This window comes from Hyla sarda, chromosome 10, assembly GCF_029499605.1.
Source record: "Hyla sarda isolate aHylSar1 chromosome 10, aHylSar1.hap1, whole genome shotgun sequence".
NCBI lineage: Eukaryota > Metazoa > Chordata > Amphibia > Anura > Hylidae > Hyla > Hyla sarda.
The window spans coordinates 16047326-16063523 of record NC_079198.1 but is presented as its reverse complement, the minus strand read 5'-3'; the positions used below and the strand labels follow the sequence as shown (position 1 = coordinate 16063523).

Sequence of the window (16198 nt, the reverse complement as noted above, 5' to 3'; positions counted from 1 at the left end):
TTAGTCTTTTTTTTTTTTTTTAAACATATAGCGACATTTTAAAAACTTTGATCAATCACGGTCTTGGTGCTGAGACCCCCGCTAATCACTAACTATAAGCGCGCATATATATATATATATATATATATATATATATATATATATATATATATATACCTCTGTATGAGACAGACTTTATAGACTTTCTAAAGAATCCCTATCCTGGAGCAAGGCGAGAGACTGGGAGGGAAAGGTTTAGCGAAGTGCTCTTTCTGTCGATCGGTGGGTGGGTGGTTGGGGGTGGGGGGGGGGAGTTCTCTCGCACCCTGACCCCGATTGATCAAAATTTTTTTCATATGTCTTTCTGGCATGTTTTGTAAATGACAGTAAGGCTTTGAAATAAGACTGCTCTGAGACTGCTGTTCAACTAATATACTCTCTCTTGGTCAGGATCACTTACGTGCCGTCTGCGGCAGGCCCCACACTACCTCTGGTGACCACCAGCTCACACTCCCAGACTGCTACACCAGGCACGGCCCCTTGTGTACAGACGACACTTGCGGCCGGCTCCATGGCTCTTGGCTTTACCACAATAAGTCCAAGTGGTCAGACCATTGTGCAGCCACTGCTGGCAGGTAAGACGAGAACAACTTATTAATACATGATCAGGGCCTGTTGTTATTTATTGTTTTCTGGACACAGCACAACTTTTGCTTGACAGGTGAGCTTTATTCACTTAAAGGGGTCCTCAATAGAGATGAGCGAATTTACAGTAAATTCGATTCGTCACGAACTTCTCGGTTCAGCAGTTGATGACTTATCCTGAATTAATTAGTTCAGCTTTCAGGTGCTTCCGTGGGCTGGAAAAGGTGGATACAGTCCTAGGAGACTCTTTCCTAGGACTGTATCCACCTTTTCCAGCCCACTGGAGCACCTGAAAGCTGAACTAATTTATTCAGGATAAGTCATCAACTGCTGAGCCGAGAAGTTCGTGACGAATCGAATTTACTGTAAATTCTCTCATCTCTAGTACTCAACTGGCCAGCGTTGGGAACATTTATTTTTTTATTTTTCATCATAGTTTTTATTTATTTTCAAATCTATATACAAAACATATACACAATATATATATATATATTTACAACAGTCAACAAATAGAGGCTTATGATCTTCATTGCCTCACCTACCTATTAATATATACCCCCGTACCCCCCCAGAGGGGGAAAAAAAAATTAATAAATAAAAGAAAGAAAGCGCTGCGAACATTTAATTTCGGACGCTGCGTGAGTCGGCCACGCCCCCTCAATGAAAGTCTATGGGAGGGCGTGGCCGATCCCCGCAGCGCACACACAGTGTCCGGAACTAAATGTTTCGAGCGCTGGCCAGTGGAGTACCCCTTGGGGTTATCCAGGAAAAACTTTTTTTTGTTTTTTTTAATATATCCACTGACTCCACAAAGTTAAACAGATTTGTAAATGACTTCTATTAAAAAATCTTAATCCTTTCATTCCTTTTAGAGCTGCTGAAGTTGAGTTGTTCTTTTCTGTCTAAGTGCTCTCTGATGACACCTGTCTCGGGAACTGTCCAGAGTAGAAGCAAATCCCCATAGCAAACCCTTTTCTACTCTGTGCAGTTCCCAAGACAAGCAGAGATGTCAGCAGAGAGCACTGTTGTCAGACAGAAAACAACAACTCAACTTCAGCAGCTGCTAATTATTGGAAGGATTAAGATTTTTTAATAGAAGTAATTTACAAATCTGTTTAACTTTCTGGAGCCAATATATATATATATATATATAAAATAAAAAGTTTTTTCCTGGAATACCCTTTTAAAAACCAAGTACTGCCAATAGGCAAAAGTAATGCTGTACCAAAAAGAGAAAAAAAATTATATTTTTAATGTCTGATGACTCATTTTAAAGAAGTAACATGCACGAAAACTTACCCCGCGATCTTCTACACAGGGGCCCCGACACGCCCCATCCATATATCGGCTGTTCAGCTCTCCCATAGATATATCATGCAGAAAGATGTATCTCCTTTAAAGGGGTTATCCAGGAAAAAACTTTTATTTATTTATCTACTGGCTCCAGAAAGTTAAACAGATATGTAAATTACTTCTATTAAAAAATCTTAATCCTTTCAGTATTTATGAGCTGCTGAAGTTGAGTTGTTCTTTTCTGTCTAAGTGCTCTCTGATGACAAGTGTCTCGGGAACCGCCCAGTTTAGAAGTAAATCCCCATAGCAAACCTCTTCCACTCTGTGCAGTTCCCAAGACAAGCAGAGATGTCAGCAGAGAGCACTGTTGTCAGACAGAAAACAACTCAACTTCAGCAGCTGATAATTATTGGAAGGATTAAGATTTTTTTAATAGAAGTAATTTACAAATCTGTTAAACTTTCTGGAGCCAGTTGATATATAAAAGAAAAAAAAATGTTTTTTCCTGGAATACCCCTTTAACTTAGGGGGAGGCAGATTTCCTGATAAATATATTTATACTGACCATAGCTATTCTCTTTTATTCCTTTTCACAACAAAGGACAAAGCCAAATTCTTGCCCCCGGGCAGGTAGGTGTTTCTCCGGCCTCCACGCCTCCTGTACCCCCGAGCAGCAGTAGCCAGGTGTTAACAGCGATATATCCCTCAGTCGGGTCCAGCACACTGGCTGTGACAGCTGCTCCTCCTGCACAAAACCTGGTGTACACTGTGGCCAGCACAGGCATCATGCCATCAGCACCTACCACCATACTGCCTAAAGCGGTCACCTCTCCACCGACAGTCAGCGCATCATCCACAGGAGGGATCTCCTCGCATGTCACAACAGTCACTGGTAGGTTTTGGATTTTGTTTGCTGTTAATATAAGTAAAAAGTTACATCCTGTATTATACTCCAGAGCTGTACTCACTATTCTGCTGGTGAGGTCACTGTATACATACATTACTTATCCTGTACTGATCCTGAGTTATATCCTGTATTATACTCCAGAGCTGTACTCACTATTCTGCTGGTGAGGTCACTGTATACATACATTACTTATCCTGTACTGATCCTGAGTTATATCCTGTATTATACTCCAGAGCTGTACTCACTATTCTGCTGGTGAGGTCACTGTATACATACATTACTTATCCTGTACTGATCCTGAGTTATATCCTGTATTATACTCCAGAGCTGCACTCACTATTCTGCTGGTGAGATCACTGTGTACATACATTACATTACTTATCCTGTACTGATCCTGAGTTATATCCTGTATTATATTCCAGAGCTGTACTCACTATTCTGCTGGTGAGATCACTGTGCACATACATTACATTACTTATCCTGTACTGATCCTGAGTTATATCCTGTATTATACTCCAGAGCTGTACTCACTATTCTTCTGGTGAGGTCACTGTGTACATACATTACATTACTTATCCTGTACTGATCCTGAGTTATATCCTGTATTATACTCCAGAGCTGTACTCACTATTCTTCTGGTGAGGTCACTGTGTACATACATTACATTACTTATCCTGTACTGATCCTGAGTTATATCCTGTATTATACTCCAGAGCTGTATTCACTATTCTGCTGGTGAGGTCACTGTGTATATACATTACATTACTTATCCTGTACTGATCCTGAGTTATATCCTGTATTATACTCCAGAGCTGTACTCACTATTCTGCTGGTGGGGTCACTATGTACATATATTACATTACTTATCCTGTACTGATCCTGAGTTATATCCTGTATTATACTCCAGAGCTGTACTCACTATTCTGCTGCTGGGGGCACTGTGTACATACATTACATTACTTATCCTGTACTGATCCTGAGTTATATCCTGTATTATACTACAGAGCTGCACTTACTATTCTGCTGGTGGGGTCACTGTGTATATACATTACATTACTTATCCTGTACTGATCCTGAGTTATATCCTGTATTATACTCCAGAGCTGTACTCACTATTCTGCTGGTGAGGTCACTGTGTACATACATTACATTACTTATCCTGTACTGATCCCGAGTTATATCCTGTATTATACTCCAGAGCTGTACTCACTATTCTGCTGGTGAGGTCACTGTGTACATACATGACATTACTTATCCTGTACTGATCCTGAGTTATATCCTGTATTATACTCCAGAGCTGTAATCACTATTCTGCTGGTGGGATCACTGTGTACATACATTACATTACTTATCCTGTACTGATCCTGAGTTATATCCTGTATTATACCGCAGAGCTGCACTCACTATTCTGCTGGTGGGGTCACTTCATAGTATGTCAAAGACCTTGCCCATAATTCTTTGTGCATCTTTTTGCAACATATATTGAGCTCTTGTGCTTCTCACCGCCCTACTGTCAGGTTTCCTCTAAGATACATGAATACCAATGTACAGTAATTACAAATATATTTATACTCCTATTACAATAATATTTTCTATTATATTTATTATACTGTGAGAATAGTAACAATTGCTGAACGTCCGTCCTCTTCTCTTGCAGCCTCCTCGGTTACGTTCAGTCTAGTGGCCCCGAAGCCTCAGCGAAACCTCCCGAAGCCTCCCCAGAAAGTAAAGGCCACCATCGCCAACATCCCAGTGGGATCGTACGAGGCCTCCTCGCCCTCTCCCTGCGTGCGCTCCACAACCCGGCCAGCACCTTTACCGCCACCACGTGAAGAGACATCAGAACCAAAGTAAGAAACCTGGTGGAAACCATCTCTAACCGGAGAAAATGTATTCCAAATCCTCCTCAGACCCATGTTACCCTTTATAACGAAAGTCATCGAGGTCCTGGTATATAGTGTATAGATGAGGGGCATATAGATGTAATAGGGGACCCCCCCCCCCCCCATGGTTAGATGAGGGGCATATAGATGTAATAGGGGACCCCCCTCCATGGTTGGATGAGGGGCATATAAATATAATAAGGGACCCCCCTCCATGGTTACATGAGGGGCATATAGATGTAATAGGGGACCCCCCTCCATGGTTAGATGAGGGGCATATAGATGTAATAGGGGACCCCCTCCATGGTTGGATGAGGGGCATATAAATATAATAAGGGACCCCCTTTCCTTTGGTTACATGAGGGGCATATAGATGTAATAAGGGACCCCCCTCCATGGTTAGATGAGGGGCATATAGATGTAATAGGGGACCCCCCTCCTTTGGTTACATGAGGGGCATATAGATGTAATAGGGGACCCCCCTCCATGGTTATATGAGGGGCATATAGATGTAATAGGGGACCCCCCTCCATGGTTATATGAGGGGCATATAGATGTAATAGGGGACCCCCCTCCATGGTTATATGAGGGGCATATAGATGTAATAGGGGACCCCCCTCCTTTGGTTACATGAGGGGCATATAGATGTAATGAGGTGACCCCCTTTTCTTTGGTAAGATGAGAGGAATATAGATGTAATAAGGAGACCCCCCACACACCCCCCACCTTTGGTTAGATGAGGGTCCTTCCTTACGATCTGTCTGTTAGGTACCCATCAGAGTCTCGGGGGACACCCATCGTCCGGGAAGCTACAACAGAGCAGTCTTCTGCCCCGCCGAGCCCCTTTCCTTCCGCCCCGCCTCGAGATCCGGCTCCGGGGAAGCCAAGGTTGCCCGTTCCAGAAGAGCGATCATCACGGGACATGTGGGCAAAAAATGTTACGGAGGAGAAGTCTGCTGGGTCCCCTCTACAGAGCTGCACCTCCTCCATGGCTGACGTGAAAAGGGAACCTCCACCGTCACCTACTGTCAAGAAGGAGTCAGTGGTAAGTGGAACGGAAGACCTGCATGAGCTTCAGTGGAGTGAGTACAGTTTTGTGGGTTATTATTTTATTAGCTTACAGCAGTGGTCTCCAAACTTTGGACCTTCAGATGTTGCAAAACTACAACTCCCAGCATGCCCGGACAGCCTTTGGCTGTCCGGGCATGCTGGGAGTTGTAGTTTTGGAACAGAGGTCCATGGACGGTGCTCTGCTGCTGCATGTCTGAGATCCAGGCTGGAGCAGCAGATCGCCGATAACACCGATCAATGCTATGCCATGCCATAGCATTGATCAGTGTCTGCAATCAGAAGATTGCATGGAATAGACCCCTTTGGGTACTAAAAAATTATGTAAAAATTGTTTAAAAAAAAAAAAAAAAGTTAATAAATGTGATTTAACCCCTTCCCTAATAAAAGTTTGAACCATCCCCCTTTCCCCCCCCCCAAAAAAAAAAAAAAAATATATATATATATATATATATATATATATAATCATAAATAAATAAACCTTGTGGTATCACCGCGTGCGTAAATGTCTGAACTATAAAAATGTAATGTGATTTAAACCGTACGGTTGATGGCGTACACATAAATTTTTTTCCAAAATACCGTATTTTTGGTCACTTTTTATACCATAAAAAAAATGAATAAAAAGCGATCAACTTCTGGTCACGGCGCAAAAAATTAGCCCTCATACCGCCCCGTATGCGGAAAAATACCGTAAGTTCTAGGGGTCAGAAGATGGCCATTTTTATCGTATTAATTTCGAAAAATCGAACCTATATAAGTAGGGGATCATTTTAATCGTATGGACCTACAGAATAAAGAGAAGGGGTCATTTTTACAGAAAAATGCACTTCTTAATGGAGGCCCCCAAAAATTACAAAATGGCATTTTTTTTTCAATTTTGTCCCACAAAATATATGTTTGTGTATATATGTATATGTGTGTGTGTGTGTGTGTGTATGTATATATGTATATATATATATATATATATATATATATATATATATATATATATATAAAAAATTTTTTTTTTTTTTTTCTGGTTTCTCCATAGAATTTTGGGTAAAATGACTGATGTCATAACAAAGTAGAATTGGTGGCACAAAAAACAACCCCTAATATGGGTCTGTAGGTGCAAAATTGAAAGTGTGTTATGATTTTTATAAGGTAAGGAGGAAAAAATGAAAGTGAAAAAACGCTCAGTCCTTAAGGGGTTAAAGGGACCTCTACCTTCTACAGCTTGTAGTATTTACCTCTCACTGGCTGCTGCTTAGTGCCATCTGCTGGTCAGAAGCTACATGTGCACCTAGATTCCTGGTTTATACATATTACTCAGATACAGTTTCGTGTTCCATGTGTTTCTGCTGCTAGAAATGGATCTGTATTTAGTCCTTGTGATGGTCAATCCTCATCCCCGTGGCCCATAGGGCTAGAAAAGAAGACCACTTGCCAGGGTCCACGTCTAGTCTGGAGAGCGGGTGTTGTCCGGCCTCGCCATCTGTTGAGGGGTTTGCACGACTTTATTCTAACCCTGCGTTACTTTCATAACCATTGTTCTCTCCGTTATAGTATCAGCCAGAATGGAAAGCCACTGTGCCAGAGAGCCGCCCAGACTCAGCCCCTGCTCCACCCGCCCCTCCCCCACCCTCTTCCCCGGTGGCATCCGCTGCCTCCACAAGTGTTACTGGGTCTCCGGGTGAGGCTGGCAGGTCTTCAGGACCCCCATCTGAAGGTCCGGACAGAAAAGACGCCCCCGTGAAAAAGCCCAAGTTACGTCCCCCGCCCTTGAAGAAGACATTTGACTCTGTTGACAAGTGAGTCTTTGCTGTTTTATGTCGTCGCCCCGTTACCCGGTTACCGTGCATACAATGGGCCCTTTTACCTCCGTGTATCTCACTTTAGGGTCTTCGACTAGTGGACACTTATCCTAAGCCACTCATGTGTCTTGCTCTACCACCAGCAGGGTCCTGTCTGAGGTGGACTTCGAGGAACGTTTTGCGGAGCTTCCTGAGTTCAAGCCAGAAGAGGTGCTGCCCTCCCCCACACTTCAGTCTCTGGCCACGTCCCCCCGAGCGATCCTGGGGTCATATCGCAAGAAACGTAAGAATTCTACTGGTATGTGCCTTTGTATTAAGAGGAGTACGACTAACGGAATCTCCTCGACTTCCCGTGGCGACGTTGAGCAGCTTTCCTTCTGCTTTTCTTAGATCTGGACTCCTCCACCGAGGATCCTATCTCTCCTAAGAGAAAGATGCGAAGACGTTCTAGCTGCAGCTCGGAACCCAACACCCCCAAAAGTGCCAAATGTGAGGGCGACATCTTCACATTTGATCGAACAGGTACGGTGTCTGTAAGAAGATCTCATGTTCGTTTTTCTCACGTTTGGGCATTGGATTGACACAGTTCACGCCCTTATTTTTCCCTTTTGTACGTTCCCATTCTCTCCCACCTCTAGTGACTGATCTCCTGGTTTGTCCCATGACAGGGAATGAGGCAGATGACATGCTGGCTGAGTTGGAGTACGATAAAGTCCCCTACTCATCTCTACGCCGGACCCTTGATCAGCGACGAGCCCTGGTCATGCAGCTCTTCCAGGAGCACGGGTTCTTTCCATCTTGTGAGTATTTGCCGAGACCTGAATAGGACTCCAGGAATAACTAGTACAAAAAAATGTTTCCACAGCCACAAATATTCTAAATTTAAATGAAGAACAGAGGATAGCACTCACTTATCCTGATCAGTTCTTTTTTTTTTTGGATGCAAACAAACTACATGAAGTCAAACAGACAGAAAAGTGTGGTTACAGCCGTTTCACGCATATCCACACAGAGAAGCGTGAAACTGCTGTAACTACACTAGTCCCTGTCTGCTTGGCGTCACTGCGTGTAGTTCGTTTGCACCGAAAATAAAGGACCGATCAGAATAAGCGGGTGCCTCCATCTTTTCTTCATTTCATTGATGTGGATGTTCTTTTCTGGAATTCGAGCACCATGTGATCAGGTTCCGTGGTTCCACGTGTGTCAGTTCTGCTGTACTATTCGATAGCGGAAGTGTGTGGGGCAGTGCCGACCTCTTTTTCTATGGATTGTGATTGACGAATATTATTGAGTTCTACTTGCAATTTGCGTCACATTTAGTCTTTTATCTTTGTCAAGACCAGGTGTATATACTCCTTAAAGGGGTACTCCACTGGAAAACATTATATTTTTTTAAATCAACTGGTGTCAGAAAGTTAAACAGATTTGTAAATGACTTCTACTTAAAAAAAATCTGAATCCTTCCAGTACTTATCAGCTGCTGTATGCGCCACAGGAATTTCTTTTCTTTTTGAATTTCCTATGTCTGACCACAGTGCTCTCTGCTGACACCTCTGTCCATGTCAGGGACTGACCAGAGCAGGATAGGTTTTCTATGGGGATTTGCTCCTGCTCTGGACAGTTCCTGACATGGACAGAGGTGTCAGCAGAGAGCACTGTGGTCAGAAAAAAAAGAAATTCAAAAAGAAAAGAACTTCCTGTGGCTCATACAGCAGCTGATAAGTACTGGAAGGATTCAGATTTTAAAATAGAAGTAATTTACAAACCTGTTTAACTTTCTGACACCAGGTGATTTAGAAAAAAAAAATGTTTTTCAGTGGAGTACCCCTTTAACCCCTTGATGCAATACACTGTACCGTTACACCGCTGGGGTTATGTAGTTAGCCACGAGTCTTGGTATAGTTGGCAGAAAAGCGGAGCCTGCACCACGTGAGAGCTGTATATTACAGCTGAGACTTTGCGGCAATGTTTAATCCCTCAGATGCTGCGACCAGTAGAGACTGCGGCATCTAAGTGGGAGGATTCTCATTCCATCAGCGAAGTAATCTCTGGGTACCGATGGGATGTCATATGTGAGTAGTGTTTTCCAAGCAGTGTTGCAAAACTTCAACTCCCAGCATGCCCGGACAGCCAACGGCTGTCCGGGCATGCTGGGAGTTGTAGTTTTTCATTGTTTGGAAAACACTGCCTTTTACCCCCGATAAAAAGCATAATACACTGCACATGATTTGATAATAAATTAATAAATGTAACAAATAAATGTGTGTGTCTTCTCTTCCTCCTTAGCTCAGTCCACCGCTGCCTTCCAGTCTCGCTTTTCAGACATCTTTCCCACCAAGGTTTGTCTTCAGCTAAAGATTCGTGAGGTGAGGCAGAAGATCATGCAGTCGGCCGCGTCAACAGAACTGCCCCCCTTCCCTGAGCATTCGTCCCCCAGCACCTCAGAGACTGGACCTTCTGAAATTAAGCCCCCATCACAGGATCATGCACTTCGGCCCGCTGAGCCCCCTGATGCCACTTGGGAGGGAGGACAAGAACCTCCCGAACCCTCAAGCAGCAGATGAGTGCTCAAGGCTAAGGGGGTAGTCCTTGTGTATAGCCACCCACTGAACTCTAAAGACTGGGGCGGATCTCCTAGGAGGATTACCCAGGGTTGAGGTGGTGGGGAGGGGGGGGGGGGGTTACCTGCTCCCCCTTTACCCGTATCAGACTTTGCTCCCTCATGCACAGACAATCCACTCATTCCTTGGCAGAATGTGTAACCATAGAGACGTCCAGACGGCGGGGAGATCCTCCTGACCGGCTCATCCGTGGCACTTCTAAATCTCTTCTCAATCACCATTGGCATACGGACTCGGCCTGTATCTTTGCGTGGCGTGCTGAGCGGGGAGCAAGTAACCTTGGCACCTATACATGGGATTGGCGTATAAGAAACAAGAGAGGGATTTAGGTTATGGAAGCTGAGACGCGGTGAGGACTTAGTGATGTAGCAGAGTGCTGTGGCGTTGTCATTGGAGTGTATGCCAGGTCAGCACCGGTGTAGCAGCAGCAGCAGCAGCAGCAGCGTCGTGTTCAGGTCAGCACAGTGGTTGGATTTGTGTTGCAGAAAAGAAAAGAAAAAAATTGTGGTCAAATGCGTGACACTGTCCTAAACATAAGGACACAAGTGTCGTGATGGGAGGGGTGGGGGAGGGTAGATGGGTTGGGGGGAAATCATATTTTCTTATGACACTTTAGTTCAATGAGAAGCAGCTGCACTATGGGGAGCTGTATAAATATATAAATATATTATATATAATTATATATATATAGACCTTTTTATGCAAGAGGAGTAGTGATGATGATAAGAATTTCCTTCTGATCAGATCGTCCGGAAAGAATGTCAATCACTAGACACAACGTATATCCACACACACCTATATATACATATATATACACTATGTGTATGTCTGTATTATACACGTGTGTGAATATATCTGTGTGTGCTGAGCAGGTGGGTACTGACTGCACCCAGGTCTCCTATTACACGTTATAGGGGTTCATTTTGGCTTTTCCTTTCCATTTCATGTTATGATTTTTTTTCCCCTCCCCCAGACTTTGCTGTAACTCAGCATTTCTCAACCAGGGTGCCTCCTGCTGTTGCAAAACTACAACTAAGGCTGTCCGGGCATGCTGGGAGTTGTAGATTTGCAATTGCTTGGAGGCACCCTGGTTGAGAAATGCTGAGTTAGAGCAACAGCTGGAGGCACCCTGGTTGAGAAATGCTGAGTTAGAGCAACAGCTGGAGGCACCCTGGTTGAGAAATGCTGAGTTAGAGCAACAGCTGGAGGCACCCTGGTTGAGAAATGCTGAGTTAGAGCAACAGCTGGAGGCACCCTGGTTGAGAAATGCTGAGTTAGAGCAACAGCTGGAGGCACCCTGGATGAGAAATGAGCAACAGCTGGAGGCACCCTGGTTGAGAAATGCTAAGTTAGAGCAACAGCTGGAGGCACCCTGGTTGAGAAATGCTGAGTTAGAGCAACAGCTGGAGGCACCCTGGTTGAGAAATGCTGAGATAGAGCAACAGCTGGAGGCACCCTGGTTGAGAAACATAGCTGTAACTGGTGCAAGCAAAAAAGGTGTTGTAGCCGCAGACATGTATGGTAGGTAGGAAGCTTATCTGGCTTCTATGGGCTTTAGCATTTTTATTTTTGCGCTGCACCCGTTTTCAACATTGCGTGTAGTCTGTATCAAGGGGCAGTATACAGAGGTGAACCCTGCTGTATATATATAGTTTTTTTTTTTTTTTTCTTCCCCTCCAGTCAGTATACAGATTTTCCTCTGCTGTATATAAAAGGGAGTATATGCCATCGGTATACCAGGATGCACATGTATACTGAAGGGCTGTATACTCTCCTCGCACACTTCTGCTGTATTCATAGAAGGGCCTGTCTGTGCTGTTTTTATAGCAAGGGTTAACCAGCGACATGAGTCCGGGTGTGTCTGTAAGGTTTGCTATAATAATAGGCACTGCAGAGGGCATGGAAGGTCTGTGTCTATATAGCAGGGCAGCAGTGTAGGGATAGTATATGTATATTTGATGTACATCGTCCTATGTACAAAGGCGAATGGTCACTATGGTGACGCAGCGCCGTTATAGGGAGGCCCGCTGCTATATACATGCAGTGGGGGAAGTTTATTAAAACTGATGCACATTTAAGAGTTGGGAGGGCACGTTGCCCAGAATACCCAGATTCTGATTATTTTTCACAAAAATCAAGTCAGATTTTTAGAAATTTGCGCCATTTTACTATTTTCCTTTTTCATTTGACTTCAGTTTTCCTAAATATCCCTGAAATGATGTGTGTTGTCAGGATCATGATGCGTGGGATTGGCCCCCTCCTGTGTGACATATTCTGCAGCGGGGGGGGGGGGAGGTTCGCCTGCTAATCACATTGCTTTGAGTTTCGATGCTGTATTTCGTGTGGGTGACCCATCTGCCCCTGAAACAAACATGCTGCATTATATAGTGCTACTAAGCTTTCCTATTCCAAGGTGCTGCAGCACACAGACTCTGGCTAGGCCTGGCTGATTGTTCCTTTCGTGGCTCCTGTAGCGGGGGCCCACAGTCCCGGTCTGCACTTGGTGGCAGTGGGGGGGGGGGGGGGGGGAGGGATTGGTGAACACGAATCAGTGCGTCCCATCATAACCTGAATTCTTGGAGGCAGTGCGGAAGGGGTTAAGTATACCACGGTGCGGGCCTGCATTGATGCACAGTACTCCTTCCCGATGTTCTTAGAAGAGATGGACTGTTTCACGGCGGCACTAACCAATCCTGTGTACTCTGCCAGGGAGAATGAACAATGTAAGGGAGAGACGGTCCTCGTGTCCACTCCCTGCCACCAGCGTAGCCACAGATCGGATGGTGGAGACATCTTGCGCTCATATTTTTTGTTTGTTCAGAGAGAAAGAGGACTGAGACAGAACAGACATGTTGATCATGTGCAATATTTCTTACTGTAATGAAATAAAAAAAGAAACGAAACAAAAAAAAACTTAATCAAGTGTGTGGCGTCTTATTGGAGAGTTTGCTTTGTTCCTATAGACCAGTGATCCCCAAACTGTGGCCCTCCAGATGTTGCAAAACTACAATTCCCAGCATGCCTGGACAGCCAACGGCTGTCCAGGCATGCTGGGAATTGTAGTTTTGCAACATCTGGAGGGCCACAGTTTGAGGACCACTGCTATAGACCTTGCTTTGTTCCTAAATGGCAGTAGATTCATCAAAACTGGTGCAAGGTAAGTGGAGGAGGAGGCGCCCATAGAAACCAATCTGATCTCTGCTTCAGTTCTCAAAGTGCTTCTGAAAAATTAGGGTAATCAGGTTCCTATGGGCGACTACTCCCCACCTTTCAATTTAAAGGGAACATGTAATCAGTTTTTTTGGGCTCCCTTACTACAATGGTGGATGATTCACTGAACCTTTGCAGCCTCTCGGAGGAATCCTAGTCATAGAGTTCCAGGAAAGGGCTCCAAGTTATCGGGGCGATCCCAGCCGGGCCTAGATTAATGGATCTCTGCCTATTAATCCAGGCGGAAGGAAGCAACTGTGGACTGTCCCAGTAAGTAGGATTAAATATGTCCGGTGTCCAGCATTTGTAAGGCTGGGTTCACACCATGTTTTTGCAATACAGTTTTGTATCAGGTTTTTGATTTAAAAAACGGATTCCTCAAAACCGGACTAAACTGTATGTACAAATTTTTATCTGTATACGGTTTGAAAAATGATGTCCGGTTGCATCTATTTTTTAAGAAAAAAAACTTATACGTTTTTAACTTTTCACTCCATTATGAATAAAGTTTTACTTGTTTGATTGAAATTCCATGAAAAAAAAACTGAGCAAAGCCAAAAACCGTATGGTGAAAACTGGATGGAGCTGTACGCACATACGGTTCTGTACGGTTCCCATTGACTCCCATGTTTAAAAAAAAAAACGTATACGATTTAATACAGTTTTTCACCCGGACCAAAAATCGTGGTAGGCTACGGTTTTGTCTGGAAAAAATAAGTAAAAAAAACATATGTTTTGTAAAATGGAGACAACCGTATACATTATGGTGCATACGGTTTTGAATGGGAAGTCTATGGGCGCGGTTTTCTGTACGGTTGCATACGGGTTTGTTTATGAAACCATATGGTAAAATCGTAGTGCAAACCCACCCTAAACTCAGCCTAAATCTCGCCACAACTGATGCTGACATGCATTACTTGTCATTAGCTGGGTAGCATCTGGCATCCATTGTTTCTGAACGCCAGCAAGATGTGTTCCCCTGTCTGGTGCCAGTCCAGCGAGTCCAAACTGAGATGCTGGATATATGTAAACTCCTATTCAAATAAATGGGATCCGATCGAGCATCAGTTTCCCTCAGGTGCATTTTCCACAGCTCTGAAGGGGAAAAAATGCCAGAAGACACACCCGTGTCATCCCAGTCTAACTTGGAGCGTGTTCCCGACAGCTTTATCATTTGAGTCTTCTGAAACACTGCAGTGTTTGGATAGGTTCTCGGTAGCCTTATCTGGTAACTGTATGGCCATCTTAAAGCTGAGCTGTTGATAGGCCGCTCTGATTACCAGACTTCTTCCTGGATGGCAGTAGAAGATTTCTGCGATTAATTTGTTACATACAGATTTTTAAACTATGCATTGCAGGGTTGCTTAAAATACCTAACAGGAAGTTGTGCAGTCTTGTCAGTGTGGTGTTGTCTCTAGTTTCCCGATCGTTCCTGTCTTCCAAGCCAACACATCATCTTCAGGAGGTTTTGCTGGATCTTGTCTTTAAATGGCTACTCCACACCCCTAGACATCTTATCCCCTTTCAAAAGGATAGGGGATAAAATGTCAGATCGCCGGGTCCCCCTGGATCTTGGCTGCAGCACCCACCTCTACAGCTTCCACCTCACACCGGCATTTCTTGTGGCTTCGGATCCCGACCACAAGACTTGCATTGAGGGGGCGGGGTGTGACGTCACGCTCTTCCGCCATTGTAGTTGGGATCCGAAGCCACAAGCAATGCGGGTGTGAGGTGGAAGCCGTACAGGTGGGTGCTGCAGCCAAGATCCCGGGGGTCCCCAGCAGTGGGACCCCTGGCGATCTGACATCTTATCCCCTATCCCTTGAATAGGAGATAAGATGTCTAGGGGTGTGGAGTACCCCTTTAAAGGGCTACTCCACCCCTAGACATCTTATCCCCTATCCAAAGGATAGGGGATAAGATATCTGATCATGGGGTCCTGCCGCTCATGGCACCTCAGACATCCGGTGCACGGATGGATAGGGGGATAAGATGTCCCAGGGCAGAGTACACCTTTAAGCTCAAGCCCTACCCCCGAGTGATGGCATCATCCCCCTGTCATATTCGGGCATTTAGGGAAGAATGATTTGTGTGTTTACAGCATGCTGCCTCAATATGAACAATGCCTCAGGAGGAGCAGACATAGAATGCATACAGCAGGTATTGCAGAACAATAGTCTGATTACTAAAATGTTCTGTAACAGCTCTGGCAGAAGTGCTCTAGTAGGGTTGTGATAAGCTGAGGGATAGCAATGCATTTTGGGAATTGTAGTACTGAATAACTGGTCAACCAGGAAGTAGATAGTAGACATGCCACACATCCATCCCCAGCTATGGTGCTTTGTCAGTGGTCTCCATCTTTTTGGAAAAATCCTGAAATAACCCTTTATTTGACTATGCTACAGGGGCTGTAAAGTGTAGTTCATAAGTGTCTGTACCTGGTGATCTCGCAATTCTTATGTGATCTTTGCCCCGATGTTTAACAGTAGAGATGAGCGAACTTACAGTCATATCGATTCGTCACGAACTTCTCGGCTCGGCAGTTGATGACTCTTCCTGCATAAATGAGTTCAGCTTTCAGGTGTTCTGGTGGGCTGGAAAAGGTGGATACAGTCCTAGGAGGCTCTTTCCTAGGACTGTATCCACCTTTTCCAGCCCACCGGAGCACCGGAAAGCTGAACTAATTTATGCAGGTTAAGTCATCAACTGCCGAGCTGAGAAGTTAGTGACGAATCGAATTTACTGTAAGTTCATCATCTCTATTTAACAGTATACAAAATGAGTGTCAGGTTTTCC

General features: G+C 44.4%; 1 protein-coding gene across 12 annotated transcripts in view; it reads left to right on the top strand.

The window, feature by feature from the left end:
* Nucleotides 1–13090, top strand: part of CIC (capicua transcriptional repressor) — a 142547-nt gene extending 129457 nt beyond the window's left edge. For 6 of the 12 annotated variants that reach the window (XM_056544604.1, XM_056544605.1, XM_056544606.1 and 3 more), the window contains exons 14-22: nt 430–614; nt 2519–2809; nt 4482–4674; nt 5476–5752; nt 7324–7568; nt 7715–7869; nt 7962–8093; nt 8210–8371; nt 9858–13090. In XM_056544604.1, the coding sequence (XP_056400579.1) occupies nt 430–614; nt 2519–2809; nt 4482–4674; nt 5476–5752; nt 7324–7568; nt 7715–7869; nt 7962–8093; nt 8210–8371; nt 9858–10135 (1918 nt within the window). In that variant the 3' untranslated portion in view covers nt 10136–13090. Of the gene's footprint in view, nt 1–429; nt 615–2518; nt 2810–4481; nt 4675–5475; nt 5753–7323; nt 7569–7656; nt 7870–7961; nt 8094–8209; nt 8372–9857 lie in introns of those variants that run through there. The other 6 variants (XM_056544609.1, XM_056544598.1, XM_056544600.1 and 3 more) reach the window with 5 other exon arrangements.
* Nucleotides 13091–16198: the final 3108 nt, after the last annotated feature.